At 38.4% G+C, this 20,954-nt stretch overlaps 1 protein-coding gene across 1 annotated transcript in view; it reads left to right on the forward strand.

Moving 5' to 3' along the window:
* The window catches only part of PDE4D (phosphodiesterase 4D), a 1,252,971-nt gene that overhangs the window by 1,050,000 nt on the left and 182,017 nt on the right, over positions 1-20,954 (forward strand). The window contains 1 exon segment of the mRNA XM_014452711.2: positions 11,123-11,314. Coding sequence (XP_014308197.1) covers positions 11,123-11,314 — 192 coding nt within the window.

Genomic DNA, 20,954 nt, shown 5'->3' on the forward strand with positions numbered 1-20,954 from the left:
GTCAAAACAATTACTGTGTCTATTAGGAAATATTGTATCTAAGGATTCTGGTATGACCATCTATAGCCAGTGAGCGAAAAAGTCTTTGCTGGGTTGAAAGGCGGTCCCATTATGGATGGCCTTGTTTACACTGTACTTTGGACTCCTCATTAAAAAAGCGTAAGTCATTTTTAAAAAGGAGTATAAGTGGGAAATAATCCAAAAATGGGAGCCAAGATTTTACAGAATAACTTCTACCAAAAAAAAAGAAAATGACAAATACACATAGTTGAATGATCAGAATTTATCTAGAAAATAGGTAAGTGGGCACAAGTGGATGATTATATCCAAACACTTGAGATATATCATTGCATAAAATGAAAGGAATTTTAATGGCTGAAGTTTGAAAACACAGTCAAAGTCTAAGCAAAGGAGGTCAGCAAGGACATCGCTTCCCAACTTAAAATGATTAGAGAAAAGGTCAAATGTATTTAGAAAACTATCACGCATTTCTTTTCGCTTTGGATTTGGCAAGTCAATAGGATTTATAAACAGTCTCACCATGAATTTGGTTGGTCCGGGGGAGCGGTGGGGTGGAATCCTATTTTAACTTAGAAGCAGAAGCTGGATGCAATTACTATAGCCCTGTGTCTTCTCAGTGAACTGTATCCCTCCCAGTGGTATCTGGCAACAGCACTGGTTGAGGAATATTTGTGGAATGGGTATACTTGTTTCTGTGACCTGCTCCATCATTTCAGCCTATAAACATTGGAGTTTTATTTCTACGGTGACAACATCATGTTTCTCAGCCCAGTCCTACAGGGAAGGTCAGTGAAGGGGAGCACAAACTGCACGCCCTCCACTGTTTCGGAAGCTATAGCCACAGATAATGCCCCAGGTAACTCCCTCTCCTTCCTCTATGGAAGCACACCTGGCACTAGAGGGCATTAGTTCAGAACAGGAAGGGCCTTTAGCATCTGATTCAACCTTCGGCACCCTCAGTCAAAAGAACCAACTCAGCCCTGTTTTTATGGCAAATAAGCTAAATAAAAAATCAGTGAAGAGTGGTGAGTGGTTCTAGAAAGCTATGAAATGTTTCTAGATTTTTCCACAAACTGTGGTCCATGCTCCTAGAAATGTGCACATTCATGTGGTCCAGAATCCCATTCTAACTAAGGCAAGCCTCGTTCGATCTGATACTTCTGAGACCTCATTGTCTCAAGTGGAGCATGGGTCCACCTCCTGAGGGAAGGTGACGCCTCGTCCTGCGTCTCCTCTATGATCCGGAGACAAATTCGTGCCTTAGCTTCGTGGTTGAGCTGATCCTCCGGAAAATAGATGAGTTGGCCCAAATGGATGAATATATCCAAATATTCGAGATACATCATTGCATAAAAACAAAAGGAGTTTTAATGGCTAAAGTTTGAGCAAAGGAGGTCAGCAGTGACATCGCTTTGCAACTTGAGTTGATTAGAGAAGAGGTCAAGCTCGAGCTGATCCTCCAGAAAAGTGTTCCCAGCCTTGCCGACTGCCATTAGGCAGAACAGAACTGGACTGGCTTTCCCCCTTCACAGAACAACCACAACTGTGTGCAGTGGTTATCAGTGTATTCTCTAATGCTAATTAAGCACTTGGATGGTAAGAAATGTTTTAATGAAAATATATGTAACCAAGGAAAATGGTGTGGGGTGGTGGAAGCTAAACCAAGTGTGAAAATGGTAAAATTAAAGAAACAGTGGGTTTCATTTGGGCCTCTGTGGGGCACTTTTTTTTTCAGTCCAGAGGTAGAATGAATGTGAAATGTTTGACAGTTGAATATACTTTCAGTCCTGCCAATTTAGTTTAGTGTAATGTAGTGCATTAAGTATTACTAGTATTGTACTGATAAATAAACCTCCAAAATTGTGTCTTTAAAAAAAATACATCCATTTTTTCACCAAGTAATTGTGTAGGGTAGTATTTAGAAAGACAGGGAACTTACTCTCATTAAGGGACCTGGTCATCTCATCTTGTGGCATCAGCCGACCAAAGGAGAGAGGACTGGAAGGAGCATGTGGAAGGAGTTATGAGCCAATCCTGAAAGTGAGCTGCCATATTTCCGCTCACATCCAGTTACATGGTCAAGTCTAATTGCAAGGGAAGCATAGAAAAGAGGACTTCTTACATGCCCAGGAGCAAGTGGAGAATCTAATTTGGCAGACAGCAAGCAGAACTTGCCATGTTTATGGTCCTGATTAGTGAGTTCTATGCTTTTCCAAGATCATTTGTCTTTAGTCAGGATTGTATACAAAACCATTTCAAGGAAATGTGAAAAATAGCTTTACTCTTCAAAATCATCGTTGACGTAGACCTCACAGCCTCTTTGGCATCTCTCCCCAATGTCCTAAAACCTCTGAAAGATAATTTGCAAGCATGTATATTTCACCCAATATAAGAAATCACAAGGAGAGCTTATCTTAATGTGCCCATAACAGAACAAGATGTATACTGTTTAGTGTGAGGGTTCCGATAGTAAATTTAGTAAAGAAATAACCTGCTTTTGTTTGTGTCAGCTTTTCTGCCTTGGATTGCTTAACTTTGGCAATAAGGGCGTCTCTTTTGGTCCCCCTCAAGTTAGGAGGGCACCTTCCATGGGGAAGATTTACTTCCTCTATTTGAGGAGACAAGGGAGGGTGAAGGTGCCCTTCTTGCATCAGCTGCTAGTCAAGCAACTTTATTTCAAAGTAACCAATATGCTCTGGTGGGATATTTGGGGATGGCCTGCTCTGGCTCCAACTGTATTTACTTTGAATAAAATGGGAAACCATTAGGAGGCGGTAAGCAGGAACTCACATGCGCACTGCTCTTCCCATGCGCACTCTTCCTGTAAGATCCACAAATGAAAACAGGATTCAGGGGAAAGGAATGCATGCTTGCTTGCTTTATTCTAATCACAGAGAAGCCTGAATGAAATTTTCAGATAAATGGAGGGCCTATCAACAACTACAAAAACAGACACTTTCCACTGTGAGCACATATCCAAGTTAAATGTATATTTACGACTCGAGCTGTGGATCATTTCTAGAGAATTGCTGCAAACATGGACCTTAGTCTGCTGGCTGCAGGCTTTGCCTCTACCTCCCAGCTGCACCGCAGGCACACATTAGGACCCATTTGAGATCCTTTTTTAAGCAGAGTTTCTGTTAAGGAAAGTTTCATTTAAGAAAATCATTTAAAAATAACCTATAAACCTCAAATAAAACAATTCTAGGTTTGGGCTTTCAAAGTTTTAGATCTCATAAGCATTTTTTGAGAAAAAATGGCCTTATCCCATCTCATTTGGCAAAAACCCACTAAGCAAGTCCAGCTTGTCCCTTCTGGTTTCTAGTCCAAATATCAAACTCGTGCTATGATTTTCATCTTGAATCTCTTTATTGCCCTATGTTACTTGGGAGCGTCATTGATGAGTCAGAAACAAATGTTTCCAGAAATCATCTAATATTTCTACTGATAAATAAGCGTGCACCTTGCACCTTTGTTCCAGGCTTTTGTTTATAAAAATCCATCTGTGAAAATAAAGGGTAAAATGTTCCTGTGCTTAAATGTTAGTCCTCTGTGCAAATATATATATATATATATATATATATATATATATATATATATATATTCTGCAAGCTAACATGCATACTTCGCTTACCTGTATGATTCACTGCCGTGGCTAAATATGTCCTCTCAGGGCATCCCATTTAAATTCGAGAGGCAGATTTTTATTGATTAAGGAAGATTGCCATTTGTGCCTATCACTGTAAAATACTATTTCCTAGAGTCTCAGCTCTGTGGTTAATCTGATCAAAGTAAATATTAAAGTAAAGAATTTTGAGAAGCAGTTTTTGTTAATTCCAGAGAAGCTATTTGATCCTCAGGGGAATCTTGAATGAGAAATATCACTGGCATTAGTTAGGAACAGGTTTCATAGTTCTGTGGCATTGATAACAATAAATAAACTATTATAAAGAGAAATCATATGTTTTAGTAATTATCCAACTTCGGTTACACTTAAGCTCAAGGATGAACCACCTCCCTCCCCCTGAGAGGCAAGCATCAACATGGATGCTGTTACATAACCAACTGCAGGGGTTTCATTATACAGGGAGATTCGGGCACAGGAAAATAAATAGCAGTGTAACTGCGACCTGCAATCCCCAGGGTACACCCAGCTGCTGGAGACCTAAGGTCTGAGAGGCTGTTTCTGCTCATTATATTCAGTGGGGTCCCACCCAGGCTGCTGGTACCTCCATGTCTTCCACGGTTCCCAGCAGGAAATTGTTCTTTCTCCTCAGTGAGGAATATCTAGAGAAAAATCAATAGTCTCCACCCTCTGCCCAATGTTATCTCACTGGAACTGTGGAGCGGGGTGGAGATGTAAAGGCAGCTAAAGTTTTTTGAACAATCTGACTCCAGCATCTGTCACCTCATTGATGGTCAGGGTGATTCGGGTGACTTGACTGACCAGTGATCAGTTCCTTTTCTCTCTCATCTCTCCCTTTGGGTTGTTCGCAAAGCGATGTACTCAGGTAGAGAGGATGACCTAGATGGCAAGTCCCCCTCAGAGATAGAGAGCAATAACAATAAAAATAACAATAGCTGCTAAATATTGGGAATATACTAGCTGCCAGGCAGCATGCTAACATTTTTTTCTCTTCTAATCCATATAGTGGCCCTAGATATAGATATCAGGAAATGGAGGCTTAGAAAGGTACAGTAAACGTGCCCCATAGCACGCAACTAGAAAGTGGCAGAACCAAGGGGTGACATTTAACCTACATTGTCTAACCCCCATCCTAACAGGAACATTTTTGGTCCTTCCCCACCTCCCAACAGGGGTTGCATTAAAACCTCATCCCAGAATTAGCCTTGGTCTTAAAAGTTGATCAGAATGTTACTTTCAAAGAGTTAGCATTTTGAAGCTGTATCCAGGTAAGGAAGCTAAGAGATGTTAATGGTTAACAGGAGGCTGTGCAATAGACATAAACACAGGGCCATTCTCCCAGGCTCTACAGTCACACAGGTTGAGTTGGAAACCCACTTACAAGCTATATAACCTTGAACACATCATTTAACATAGAGCCACTTCTCTATGCCTCAACTTCCTTGTGGGTCAAATGGAAAGCCTAGTGCCTACTTCAAAGGGTTATTGTGAAGATTCAATGATAATGCATATGAAGCATAGAGCACAATGCCTGGCACATCGAAAGTGCTCCAAGGGTTTTATTACCATTCTCATCATTCTAGTTATTATTATCACCATCATTATTATACTCAGATATTACTACTCATTGAATGAAGAAGGATTGCCTTGATTTGCCCCAGACCTAACCATTCCCAAGGGGAGCTCCTTAGTTCTAATATTTGAAGGAGTTGATTAATAAGCCTTTCGGTGGGGAGGGGATAGTGATTTGGTTTATTCATTTATTTTAATACTTGTTGATTTCTTTTTCATTTCAAAATCACTGTGCTTATTTTAGTCAATAAAAAATTTGTAAGTATAGCAAATAGTCTTCCCCATCTCACGCCCCTGAGGTCAATGTCAAAAGTTGGTATGTGCCTCTCCACGTATTTCTGTATAGTAAGTTTCTTTCTCTGACACTCCTCACCAAACTTTCCATAAACATACTTAGCCCTACCTATTAGGTTGAACCATATGAAATTACCATTTTTGTAGGTCCCTGCTATTCTTTAATAATATGAACCCTCAAATTGAGCCAGACTAAATGTCCTGTTTTATACACATGCCTTACTTATTCCTTCTTGGGTTTGCTTCTGCTGCTTCACTTGTACTACACACCCTCTGCCCCCATCCTCTCAGTTTTTTCAGGCTGCTGTAACAAATTGCCATTGATGGGGTGGTTCATAAACAGCAGAAATTTATTTCTCACAGTTCTGGAGGCAGGGACGCCCAAGATCAAGGCACCAGAAGATTCAGTGTCTGGTAAGGGCCCACTTCTTACATGTTGGAAGGGCCAAGGGAGTTCTCTGGGCCTCTTTTATAAGGCACTAATTCCATTCATGAGGGCTCCACCCTCCTGACCTCATCACTTCCCAAAGGCTCCATCTCCAAATAAGACCACATTGGGAATTAAATTTCAGCATATAAATTTTGAGAGACACAAACATTCCGTCTATGGTTCCCACCCTAACTCTACCCTGTCTGGACATTTTTTATCTGCCCTTCAAGGAAACATATCCTTCAGCTTCTTAAACTTCCTTTATATTCATTGTCTAAATCAAATTCTCTGATTGCCTATATAACACAATTTAATAAGTTATTATTTATACTAGAGGCCTGGTGCATGAAATTCGTGCAAGAGTAGGCCTTCCTCCCCCAGCTGCTGGCACCGGCTTCCCTCCGGCCGCTGGCAGGCACCCAGGACCTGGGCTTCCCTCACAGCCCTGGCATCGTCTGGAACAGTGGTTCTCAACCTGTGGGTCGAAACCCCTTTGGAGGTCGAACGACCCTTTCACAGGGTCACCTAAGACCATCCTGCATATCAGATATTTACATTACAATTCATAACAGTAGCAACATTACAGTTATGAAGTAGCAACGAAAATAATTTTATGGTTGGGTCACAACATGAGGAACTGTATTTAAAGGGCCAGAAGGTTGAGAACCACTGGTCTGGAAGGTCATCTGGAAGGATGTCCAGAAGGACGTCTGGTCTAATTAGCATATTACCATTTTATTATTATAGATAATATTTAATACAGATGTGACATGTTTTGTTCTTTTTCTTCTCTATGGCTTTATGTTATATTGCCTTATAGAGAAGTACTATGTTCAAATCTCTGTATTTATTCAAATTCTAATCTAAGGTTGTAGGAGAAACTATAAAAGTTTGCTCACTGAATCTTTCATAATGCAAAGTCTGTTTTTCTGTAAAATCATCCACCAATACTGGCATTTGCTAATGCTTCTGTCTAGGGATTCTGTAATATTACTGAATTACTCTTTCTTGGTAATGAATTTTTATTATTGGAACACTTAATGTAATGGAAATCAACCTTGCAAATAACCTCAGAGCCTGGATGCACCTCCCTCCAAAAACTGTATTCTGAATAAACTTGTTACCAAAATTTAGAGTCATTCCCCAGACCATTAGTGATACTGTTGTTACCTTACCCCAACACAATAGGTTTTCTATTTTTATTTATGGAAATTCAATTAAGGCTTCTCAAGGTTTTGTTCTTGTTATTCTTTAAATAAAAGTCTAATAAAACATCAGTGACCATCTTTAGATCTGTATTCTCAATCTGTTGGTAAAGCTAACAGTAGTATTTTTAGATTGACATAATTTTATCAATATTTGGTCATTACTTCCTATAAATTGTGAGATTTTATTTTTTGCATAACATTTAAGATGTTTTCATGAGTCTTTTTTTATATTTTATTTTTCAATTATAGTTTACATTCAATATTATTTTGTATTGGTTTCAGATGTATAGCATAGTTGTTATATTCAATATTATTTTGTATTGGTTTCAGATGTATAGCATATACCACCTGGCACCATACATAGTTATTACAATATTATTGATTATATTCTCTACACTATAACTTTCATTCCTGTAACTATAACTTTCATTCCTGTAACTCTTTTGTAACTACCAATTTTTACTTCTTAATCTCTTCACCATTTTTACCCAGCAACATCAGACTGTTCTCTGTGTCTATGAGTCTGTTTCTATTTTGTTTGTTCGTTTATTTTGTTTGTTCGTTTATTTTGTTCTTTAGTTTCCACATATAAGTGAAATCATATGTTACTTTTCTTCCTCTGTCTGACTTATTTCACAGAGTGTAACTCTAGGTCCCTCTGTCTGTCATGAGTCTGTAAGAACAAGTTTAGGCCTTAAAGTTAATTTACAATAGATTTTCCTTATTTAAGAAAATGATCTCCATCTAGTGGACAACATGTTATATTACAGCCTGCAAAGAAAAGTAGCAAAGCCCCTAAAATATCCCATATTAAGCATTTTGTGATCTATTAATATTTTTTCTCTTAATAGGTAATCTCAATTGTTTTAAGATATTTATCAGTATTTTTCTAAACCTTATAGTGGAGAGTCTCTGTTAGTTAAGACTTGTTTAATGTCATTAGAAAAATATAATAATAAAAAACACAAATTGCTGATTTGGGGGTTACATTGATATTTACTCAATTGAACAAAGAAAATTAAACTAAAAATTGCACTCCTTTATTTCCTAGATTTTTGATAATGCATAGCCAGGAGAGGGTACTCACTTTTTATTTTTTTTTAAATGGAAGAACAGACAAGATTGTGCGTGTTCAGGATGGTATGGCTATAGACAATGCAATATATAGATAAGGTATTATATAATAGTTCACTTGAAGCCTATATAATTTTATTAACCAACTAGAGGCCCGGTGCACAAATTCGTGCACAGATGGGGTCCCTCGGCCTGCAATCAGGGCCGACTGGGGCCGGCCAGGGCTAGGGATCACGGGAGGTTGGCTGGCTGGCTGCAGGAGGTTGGCTGTGGGAGCGCACTAACCACCAGGGGGCAGCTCCTGTGTTGAGCATCTGCCCCCTGGTGGTCAGGGCGCATCATAGCTACCAGCCAGTCATCCGGTTGTCCAGTCGTAATGGTCGCTTAGGCTTTTATATATATAGATGTCACCTCAATACATGTAATAAAATTTACAATAAATAAAACACTAAGAATATCTTCATTTTCAAGAGAAATAAAAATAACTCCTTTTTTTGTGGTCATGTGATTAAGTAATCCTCACACTGAAGAGCTTCCATGACTTAAAACAGAAATCTCCTCCTACCCTCCTCCTATCCAGAGGTCTTGCATGTCTTTCAGATGTGTACTCAATGCCTTCAAAAGCCCTCTTTAAATAAAATACTTTTCTTTTATAAGACTTTTCAGATATCCCAGCCTGGATCAATCTTATCTTCTTCAGTTTTTGTATCTTGGTGTGCTCATATTAGGTGCTTAGTAAATGCTTATTTAATTAAGCATATCCATGAAGAGCTTTTCAGAGACCCCCAATCCGTCTCTTTAATGATTAGAGGTCCCTTTCCCCTGTGGCCTTCCTCAGGATTGCCAAAATTCCCACATACATGAAGTGGCACCTTTCTAGGTGAAACAAATGTTCCCAGTTTGGGTGTCACAGTTACTAGCACACATTTGTGGTTTACATAATATACATTAGAACTGGAAGAACTTCTGAAACAATAGATGATTGAATCCAGTTAGTTCAGTAACTTTGGTCAGTTAACTAACTTTCCTAAGAGCTAGTATTCTTTTCTATAAAATGAGTCTATTAATCTCTCATTGTCCTGCAAGGACCAAAGCAATGCATTTATAAAGTGACACAATTCTAAGAAAATGTTAAATTGGAAGACATGTCTGTGACTGGTAAAGCTACATTATGAGTTTTTCCTATTTTTTTTAAATAGGTGGATTGATTTAGAGTCAATATTCTTATTTAATCATAGATTCATAGGTGATCCATGTAACATTCAACCCCTAGCTTTTTCTTCCACTTTGGCTTCTAATATTTGTGTTATAACACTCTTTATTAATAATTCCAATGGATAAAATAAAATAATGTTTTGAAATTAGCTGGTTAATAGTCTGGATAAAGGTTCTACTGAGAAAAACATTAGTAACAACTAAACATGAATTCATTTATTTATTTATCCACTCAACAATCTTTAACCACATACCTGAGCTATCACCCTCCTCTTGAAAGAACACATGCGAGGTGTCTTTATTGGGGGTGTGGGGCTGACGTTTACACTAGAAAGCTCTTTGTGAAAAGTTTATCTAGATGGTAGAAAACTGGGGGGGGGGGTTCTTTTTTCTCCTCAACTCTAAATCTGTATGCCAAGCACAGTGCCTTTCATTCATTCAGGCATTCATTCAAACCCTGTTAGTAATGGTTTCTGAAGTGCTAAGAGCACTCAGAGCCTCCATTTTCAGAGAGCTCACAGTGTAGGAATGGAAACCAAGTAGTAAGACCTTCTATTCCTGGTTAATGCTACAGATAAGGAGTAGGAAAGTGCCTTGGGAGCACAGAGAAGGGCATCTCATGCCTTTCAAGCAAAGACTAAATCCTCAAGGATGGATACAATTAGGTCACTGAAGCTTTGGCAGTGATTTCCTGACATGGTGGTTCAATATGAGCGGAGTTTCAATGTTGAGGCTGGGGAAATGGTCAACTATAATTGAAGATGGATTAATAGGACTCTTTCTCTCTAGCCAAGAAATTTGGGCTTTATCCTGAGGACAATAATGAGCTACTGAAAGGTTTTAAATTGATAAATGACATAGATTTATCATTTAAGAAGAATCACTCTTGGTCCAGGGTAGAAAATGGATGCAAGAGACTAATTTAAAGGCTGTTATAATAATGTAGGTGAGAGTTGATGGAACCTTGGACTCAATGTATTGGCAGTGAACAGAGGGAAGTGGCTACAATAGAAATTGATGATTGGATAAGTATAGGCAGAAAGGGAGAAAAGCCAGCCCAGGTTTAGGGAAGCAATGATATTGGGTATATAAGAAGTACTTGTTGAATTGAACCCAAATATTTAGTCAATGACTATGTATTTGTTCTTTTCCTGAAAGGAATTTTGTACTTAGGAGAATTATTCTTTTCAGAATGATTCCTTTTAACTAAAGTTGAGTTGAGGAATCTTTTTTTTTTTGCCAAGAGCCATTTGAATATTTGTAACATTCGAGGGCCTACAAAATTATCAGCTTAAAAATTAGCCTGATATATTTGGTCAAATATTTAATTAACTCACCACTAATATCTTGGCAGGGCCAGAGCAAATGATTTCACGGGCCTTATATAGCCCACTGGCCAGATGTTCCCCATCCTTGGTAGAGAGACCTATGTCTTGTATCGAGTTGGTTAACAAAAGTATCAAGTATCCCAAAGCTTAGGAAGACAAGAGTATGAGGTCAATGTGTTCCTTTACTTTTGTGTATTGTAGTATTATTGTTTTTTAACACCAGGAATCAACTATAAATTTTCCTACTGTCAGTTCCTAAACTGAAATCTCCCTTTACTAAAATGTCAACATGCAAGTATTCACTTCAATGCCATTTCTTCTCCTTCCTTTATAGTTTCGATGTGGACAATGGCACATCTGCGGGACGGAGTCCCTTGGATCCCATGACCAGCCCAGGATCTGGGCTAATTCTCCAAGCAAACTTTGTCCACAGTCAACGTCGCGAGTCGTTCCTGTATCGATCCGACAGCGATTATGACCTCTCTCCAAAGTCTATGTCCCGGAACTCCTCCATCGCCAGTGATATGTAAGTACAAGAGTGGGCAAAGAGAAGAGGGAGCTTTTATAGAAAATCAATTTAGTTTATCTCTAGAGTTGATGATGTCATAAAACCAATGATATTCGTTTGCCGTATCATTCTAGAATTTAGAAAGAATGATGAGGGAAATCATGCAATCTGAAGATAAATGGTAGATTTAACTTGAGGACGCTGTCACTCTTGAAAAGAAACATTTATTTTCCCACAGATACATTGTCTGGGAAAAGTGAGAGTAAAATTTTTAATGGAAACATTTACACTTAAAAATCTATATATATAAAAGTCTAAGTGAACATTCAACTGTTCGACCAGTAGCTATGATGCACACTGACCACCAGGAGGCAGACACTCAATGTGCAGGCATGGAAACATGGAACAGACTGATGAATCTCAGAGGGACTGGGGGAGTGGAGGGGGTTGGAAGAGATTAACCAAAGATCTTATATGCAGACTAGAGGCCCAGTGCACAGGTTTGTGCACCGGTGGGGTCCCTCAGCCTGGCCTGCGGGGATTGGCTTGAAACCGGCAGTCTGACATCCCCTGAGGGGTCCCAGATTGTGAGAGTGCACAGGCCAGGCCGAGGGGCCCCACTGGTGCACGAATCTGTGCACTGGACCTCTAGTTAGCTTATATTCACATTGCTCCTGAGTTTTAGCTACCCAGTCACATGCATATTTTCTAGAATTTTGAAAAACTTTAAGCTCAGTTTGAAAACCCCTGTGATATTACAGTACACAGCATTTTAAATATATCTCAATTAATGTGCCATACAGATGTTAGCACTGGTTTGCCAGATCATTCGAGAGGTCTTTGTGGGGGGGGGGGGTTGCTTAAATTAAACAATTTCTGGAATATGAATTGCTAGAGGCAAGCACAGAAAATATTAGACAGACTTAAATATCATTTCAATGATGGTACAGCTTAGAAAATAATTAAGACTGATAAGCAGGTTTGCAGATCATACACTATTATTAGCTCATTTTCTCAGCACAATCCAATCCTGTGTTTATTGTCATGTTCTGCAGCTTTCTAAGTTGTGGAGACTTCTAAATAGAACCTTACTCTCACTCAATATTTGCACTGTCATTTGTGGCAATTCTTCCCTCTGTATGTAGTCATCCCCACTTCCCTCATCTGCATCTAGATATTTATCTAACAACATTGCCATTTTCTCATGATACCATCTCAGAAACTCAGGACAGGTGGCAATTCATCTTAACATATATGAGGCTTCTGAGGGTCTAGGGTTATTCTTGGCATCCTAACAGATCACCTCTTGGTCTGAATAGGGCTTTAGAAGTGAAATTGTACTTTTCCTCATTTTCACGACATATAGCTGTGGGTTTTCATTTTATTAACACTTGTAAAGTGATAATACAATTAATGCTCTAGTCTCCCTAGGAATGAGCAACTAAACTGCAACCAATTTTTATTCAAATACTGAATTACTAAACTTTTCTGTGTAGCTATCCCTGGGTGAAGCATTGCAGGAAATATAATAAAATCATAAAACAATGTTCTTTATTTCAAACGATGCATAATCTGAAACAACAGATCTCAGATCAAATGGTTAGTGGAAAAGACAGTATGTGAGCCCTAATTTGTGTCCTTGTGGACTACAGGGAAAAGCATCTCACTGTCCACTTTAATAATGTACAAGGCTATGCTATCTTTCAGAAGATATGCATTTTTCCCTTTTTTGCATTTAAAATTCTTCAATAAGTTATATCTCCCCAAAGATCTACATCTGTCCTCTACATTTCTTTACCATGTTGTGTTGCCTTAATATTCTGAAATCTATCTCCCATTCATATTGACCCCTGAAAATCCATTCATTCAAGACTTGAAATAAATACATTCCACTTCCATAAAGTGGAAGGCATGTTGCCAGTTATTAGACGAAGTGCAAAGTGGTTTTCATCTCCCAGCTTTTTCACTGTTGTGTTCTCTGTTCCCTCCTACTCACAGGCCTCTCCTTTACCAGCTCCTCTTATCACCCCTTCGCATACTGCATTTCCCCAAAGTATAGCCCCTCACCCTCTGTAGCACTTAAACGCTTTCTATAAATCTGCACTTTCTTATCCCACTGTGTCTCACAATCATTAATTAGTACATGTTCATCATTCGTAAATGAGTTTCAGATCTGTAGCACTTAATTGCATCCTGGAAATTGACACTTTTTTGTACTCATTAATTAGTGCATACAGGTCTACAGTTGTTCTTATGGAAAATAATACAATAATTAATGATAATACAGGAATAAATTGTTTTGTGTACTCACAACTGTAAACCTATTTTTGCCCATTATTTATCATTAATTTCTTATATTAAGGTGTCCACTCTTCTTCATCCCAAAACAACTTCCTTTTTCCAATGGCTCTATTTCTATGTTATTTTTATCCCACTTTCTTGGGTTTGAAATTTAAGACATTTAAGACATTTAGTCATTCACTTACACATAATTAACACACTTATGACGTTTATAATACCATCTCTGAGGCATTTACTAAACTATGGAAGCAGAGAGTAGTAGGAACGTTTGCCATCCAGGGAAAGCCAGGCTAAAGGAGCAACATTTGCATACCATGAGGCACCAGAAATCATGGCTCAGTTAAGGAATGACAGTCTGGTTGGTGTGAGTAGGGAACTGTGACAGAAGAGAAAGACTATTTGAATACAGTGTATGGGACCTAAAAGCCACAATAGTTTGTAGCTGGATTTGGCATGGTCAAATTCTTACTTTTATTGCATTCTGATTGATCTATTGTTGAATGATTACATATCAAAGTTACTGCAGGGAAGTGGATCATGTTGAAATTCACAGAAAAAAAGGTTAAATATGAAGGAGGCCCAGGTGCAGGGAGAGGTGCTGGGATGAAGAGGCTGGTCCAGATGCAAAGGGCTTACAGAATGGGGTGTTTGAGGGGTGTGTGTGTGTGTGTGTGTGTGTGTGTGTGTGTGTGTGTGTTGGGGCACTGCCAGTGGAGAAGGAGAATGAAAGGAAATTCTCTTGATGATTTTATATGTGTTGCTCTAGTTACGCTTCCCTATTAAGAGAACCCCTTAGAAAGTTCAAATTCAAACAGTACCAGTGAAAGTTTGTGATTATCTATTTGAATGAAATATTTTGGAAAACCTTTAAATGCTCTTTAAATTGAAATATAACCATTTAATTTATTGAGAAAGTGAGAAGGAAAATATCACTTCCTAATAGACAGGATGTCATCACCTTATTGTTTATAAATAGGCACTCATTACATAGCTGAGGCACAAGGAGAAAGTAAGATGCATGATGGTTATAATAGCAATCATAGGCCCATTACATGCATATGCCACCCTTCACTTCTCCAAGTATCTTCACATCTGCTCTCTCATTTGGCACTTTTCACAGTCCCATGGATAGGGACACTCGTTATGTCATTTTACAGATGAGAGATCTAAGGTCCTGAGAGCTTAACCTTTTTCAAAACATACAACAAACACTTTGATAGTTTCTAGGAGAACATTATTTTGATGAGGCCACTTAAGCAAAGTGCTACGCACTATTGCAGGAAAACTGCTGAGAAACAGAAGTACCTGTTGGCCAAATACATTGACCAAATTAGTTAGTCCGCACTGTGAACATTTGGTTTTCATTTATATTTTAAGAATAAAATAAGATAATAGCTCAGAGAAGTAATAAAGAAAATACGTGGCCAACTCTTGGAGATTATTTATACACACACACACACACACACACACACACACACATACATGACAAGGCTAAACTCAGCATCTAAAAATCTTATATAAGCAGAGAAGTTTTTGGCAGCTTCTGCTCAGAAGATTGTCATATCATTTGCTAAATGTTTTCCCAACTGAGGGGTGTATTCATTGGCTGCATTTTTAATGGGTATCATTTTCTTACACATTTAGCCATTATTGATAGCACCTAATTTATGCCAGTGTATTGTTTGAGACACTATAGACATGAAAACAAGATAAAAGTTTTGTTTGGATCATGCATTTCTGTATTTTTAAATATATATATATATATATATATATATATATAGAGAGAGAGAGAGAGAGAGAGAGAGAGAGAGAGGCTTACTCAGTCAATATAGAGATTTCTATATAAATCTCTATTTTCACTTACACATCCATCACTTTAAATATTTGCTTGTCAGTGTTAGATCCTTAGTGCATTGTTCTTAATGTTCTGTATTGTTTCTGAAGCCATATAAGGAAAATCAATCATACTGCTGGAACAATTATGTGATGTGTTTCTTGACACAAGATATGCTGGGGAGTATTAAATCCTCCTCACTACATCCCTGCAATATGAGACATAAAGATGTGCTTCACAGATACGGCAAAAGAGAGCCTTCAAGAAAAACCAAGTCAGGAATAGCGAACACGGGGCTTTGGGGTCCTGGTCGTGTGTGCTGAAGAAACATCCCCATGATCCCATCTGCTGATGGCCGTTTCTCTCAGGCGTTGTGTCCGCTTTCCTTAAGGGTCTTGAGGCTTCAGAGTTCTTCTTAACTAGATTGAAAAACAAATTTGCTGTCCCTGACTACTGCAGGTATGTCTAAACATATGTAAGGCATTAGTTCCTACTTTCCTCTCATCGAACGCAGACAAGTTAGAAGCAGAACGAGAAAGAACAGCTTGCACCTCAGCAAATGCGGGAGGCTGCACTGTGGCCGGAAATCACTGACGCAGTTCAGTGAAGGGCTTTGTCTCCTAGCAAATGTTATGAATGATCCCCAGACCATTGTGTCACTTCCAGAGAGAACACGGCTGCCTGCAGATCGCGTGTTTCCATGTCTCATATCTATGCCTGCTTTGAGACTTAGAGAAGTTCACATTAAATGTGTTATTTCCACCATGGCCAGCTTTGTTTCTTTGGCTGTTTTGTTGTTGTTTTTTAATTGTTTTTGGTGGGGTTTTTTTTGGGGGGGTAGGGGTTGTTTTGTTTTCAGAAAAATCAGAACATAAGCATTCTGATTTATATGTTACCTAAAGGTCCCTTGGGTGATTTTTTTAAGTACATTAAAATAAAATTTTCATCTAATTGTGGCTATTTTCAATTGTGAATATATTTTTACAGAAGCTAAAAAGAAGGCAGTTGATAAAAAGAACACTTACATTAAATCATGGAGTTGATTTCATGTATTGACTGCACGCTTTGGGGGTTATTTTTTATTATTATTTTTATTACTGTCTTTTCTTGGAGGAGATCTAACTGAAGTTTTGTAAAGATTGCTCAAGAGCTGCACAGCTCAACACGATAGCCATTAGTCACAAGTGGCTTCTTAATTTAAATGAATTAACATTAAATAAAAGAAAAAAACAGTTCTTCCGTTGCACCAGCCACATTCAAGTGCTAAGTGGCCGCATGTGGCTAGTGGATAATATATTGGGTAACACAGAGAGTGTTTCCATCATTGCAGAAATTTCTGTGGGCAGTGCTGTTTCAGAGTCTAGAATATGTATGACTCTGTGGCTTCAGCATAGCTGAATCCATGTGAGGGAGCAGAAAGCAGCATGGAGTGGTGGAAACTACAGTATTATAAAGCCTGCATTTAAACCCAGCTACACTGCACATTTCCATGCCTTAGGATTTCATGGCTCAGGAAGTCTTTATCCAGGAGACTGAGCTGGGGTTACTAACTGCTCACTTTGTAAGTAAAGGACTCTAACAAGAAAATTTCCATCAACCTACACAATCACTTTATAAGTAAAAAATAAAGGGTATATTCTCAGAATAAAAGAGTTTTTCAAAAGAATTTAGCTTTTTTAAAACCTCACTCCGTGGTCCCTGTTTGTTCTCTCTCTGGTGCAGACCAATGAACGTGCTGTTGGGCAACACCAGTCTCAGCGTGGCATTGGAAACCAATGAACTCTACACTGGCCAAGGGCACCACCAAGGAGACTTTAGCTCTCAGAGCCTCGTTCCTTATCTTAGCATAGGAATATGAGCATCTATTTAATGCAGAGCCATCAGAATGAAATACCGTGTATCGGTAGAGCTCAGTGTCTGGTACATAGTAGGCATGCATATTCGTATTGCACTCACACTCACTACTCTCTACTCTCTACTTGATCATGCGCTTCCTTTTAATCTACCACATGAGGATCTTTAAAACATTATTGTACTAGCTACTCATAAATCTTCTCCCCAGAAACCCATCCTGGAGACAAAGAGAACAGGGCCACTGAGGCTAAGAATGGGCCTGTGAAATAAGGTAAACGGTGCAAGAGCCTGGTCCTAGGACGCAGAGTGAGGGCACTTGGGAATGCTTGCTGTGTACTCAGCCCTTTCCCCTCCTCCTTCCCCTCCATGGAAGGCAGCATTCAAAGCTCTGTGACAGTCACCGGTGACATCAACACTTCCGGAAGTCTATTGTGTTGGCTTTAAGTAAACAAAATAACTAAATATGTTTAGTGAGTATATTTACACACATATACAAGACATGGTTTTTTATTTAAATTTTATATTGTTGACACTATTTCAAATGTCCCCCATTTCCTTCCCACTTTGCCGACCTCCACCCAGCCCCCCAACCTTGGCCCTCCAACACTGTTGTCTGTGTCCATGGCCTATGCATAGGTTGTTTGGCTAATTCCTTTACCTTCCTTTATCCAGCCCTCACCTCCACTCCCCTCTCCTCTGACATTTGTCAGTCTGTTCCATGTATCCATGCCTCTGGTTCTGTTTTGTTCATCAGTTTATTTTGTTCATTAGATTCTTTTTGAAATTAGAAAATATTTTTGTACATACTTTTGAAAACAATTTGTCTTTCGTGCCATCATATAACTGACACGCTTGAGGGCACTTATGGACATCATAAACCTTCTCTAACAAAGCCTAAATTTTTATTTTATGACAAGTAAAGGACAGATTATACTTTAGACTAGAGAATTTTTTGCTTATGTTGCATTAACTCCGATTTCATTTGCTTTATCATCGGTATACGTGATATGAGCACACGTGGGCCAAAAGTCAGGGGTCTTGTTTTAGGATTTTTGTTGGCCAATATCAGGCCAGTCTTTAATTTTTAAATTGTTAATAAGAAGTGAGCAAATTATTTAAATTTCAGAAGACTAAGTAACTTCTAAGGTCATATCTACTCCTAAAGTTATATGATTTTTTGGTTTTTAATTTTTTAAGACTTTCCTTTTTAGAACAGATTTAGATTCATAGTACATTATGTTAGGTATTCGTTTATTTCAGGTCTGCACTTCAGTGAACAGGGGAGTGGAGACTGGTGAGTAGGTATGGCTAATTCTTCTGTGTTGTCAAATAGCCTAGGCACCTGGAAACATTTGTATGTACATATCAAAAATGAGAACCTACTTCTTTCCCTATAATTCTAAAAGGGGTAGATCAAGGGTGAATTAATAAATGGGTGATAGTTTTGAGTCTAAGGAAAGAAAGACACCAGGATTTCAAAATACCAATTTTCTGTATGTTTACCAATTCCCTAATCCTATTGACAAACTCAGAGGCGAACTTCTTTCTAATTTTATAGCAATAGGATGAAGCACAGAAGATCAAAAAGTGTTCGCAAGATTGGACTTAGAAAGTAAGCCTCAACCCGAGGTTCCTCTTCAACGCGCTGGTTCATAAGACCACGTGTCATGCTGAAATTTGTGATGTGTGATGTTCAGAGGCAGCAGCTACTTTATGCCACTAATGCTCTTAGTATCACAGGCTTGGGGTTCTTTGCTCAGTAACGTGTAAACTTTCTTCTAATTAATTGCATCTCCTTTTCCTTCTGGTTTGGTGATGAGAAAGCAGGGAAAGGTTTCTGGGTCCCAGTGAGGTCTCTGTAAAAGGGTTTGCTTTTGGATGTTCCTTTCGTTTTTCCCAACATTTCTGGCTTCTTATTGCAGAAAGAATCAGGATAGAAAAATAGAGTCATAGATTATATGCAAATAGGAGAAGGATGGCCAAAGGCAGAGGGATTTTTCTTGACTCCAGGGTCATTCCACTTTGGAAAATCAGAAAATTCAATAGCGCACTTGAAGCCTTCTTCTATTCCCCTACTTCCAGGAGTGCTGGCTCAGACTCACTCAGCAAGAAGAAGTCGGTAAGAAAAGGACATAGTACATAACCTGCCTTTTATTGAGAAATTTGCCACTGAAATGCTAGAAATAATCTTACTGTTACCAAAATGAGACAATCGATGTATTTGGCAAACACAACTCCTGGGTAATTCAAGTTCTTCTTGTTGAGCGTAGGGGAGAAGCAGCCCCCCTCAAACCCAGGCTGGAGGAGGTGACATGGGAACCAGGGCAGGTGACTAAGCACCTCCTTCCACACGTGAGACTAGAGACCAGCATGGCACTGACTCTGCTGTGACTGTTACCAGAGAACCAATTTCCTCATCACATGTGTCCACACACTCATACACACCACATACATGCATTAACATGCATGCATGCATTGACATGCATATGTATGCACACATAGATGCACACATACACACATTAACATGCATACTCACACACACAGACAGACAATGTCAAAGCTTTATTTATGGTCCCACCCCCCACCCTAACTCTTTCCCTTCCTGTCACCCATAAGTACTGCAATTCTTAAAAGAAGCAATTTTTTCCTAAAGCATACCCCAGTTGCTTTTTTAAAAAGTTTGTTGTTGTTATGCTTGTTGGTTTGTTTTCATTTAAATGAAAGACAATGTTGTTTAATCTTCTCCAGCAAAGTCATGTCACCAGGAAGTACAATTTCAGGTCTCTAGGCAATGATCATTGTGCAAATTTGAATCTAGCGTCTCCCCAATTATAGGAGCTCCTAACAGTCTCTTCCCATTTTAGGAAGCAGCAATATTCTTATTGTGTGGAATTGTAATCCCTTCTAATACTTCAATTAGTTATGTTTCCTTTTTTAAAATGTTCCTTGTTGGGGAAATTGTTTAAGTGCAGCATTTCAGAGTCATTTTCTATCATAAGTGTTTTTTGGTGTGTATATTTACTCAATTCATTAAAACTCACACATACTTTAAGCCAAATTATATACAATAACAGAATGATCTTCTATGAATCTTAACTGCCAAATCTGATATTTTATTATGATAAGCAAATTTTAATTGTATCCTAATATAGGATACAATTAAAATATGCTTATATTTGTTTTCTTCCATATTAAAATAATATATATTTTACATGCATTATTGTACTTGTGACAAGGGACCTGATAAGACATCTTAATATTAAGGTGCAGACTCAGACAAAGATTTTAAAATGATATATTCAGTACATATTCAAAGATAATGTAAGCATTACGTAATTTTGAAAAGATAGGGATATAGTATATAACCTGCCCTGTAGTGAGAATATTTTTCACTGAAATGCTAGAAATAATTTTACTGTTACTGAAATGAGACAATCAAGTAATTTCTGGGTAATTCAAAAGAGTAAAATATCTTCATCACTAAAATTATAACTGTCTCTGTACTTTGACAGAGAAAGAAAGCAAGACTGATAAATTATTTTAAATATTATGTATTCTAAATACATCTATAGTGCTGCGGAATGAAATACAACTAAAGACAGAAATAAGTGTTTTAAAAGACATTCACACCCTTTGGGCTTGGAGTGATTCAAACCAATGTTATTCATG

The sequence above is a fragment of the Myotis lucifugus genome, unplaced genomic scaffold, assembly GCF_000147115.1.
Source record: "Myotis lucifugus unplaced genomic scaffold, Myoluc2.0 scaffold_0, whole genome shotgun sequence".
In the NCBI taxonomy this organism is placed as follows: Eukaryota; Metazoa; Chordata; class Mammalia; order Chiroptera; family Vespertilionidae; genus Myotis; species Myotis lucifugus.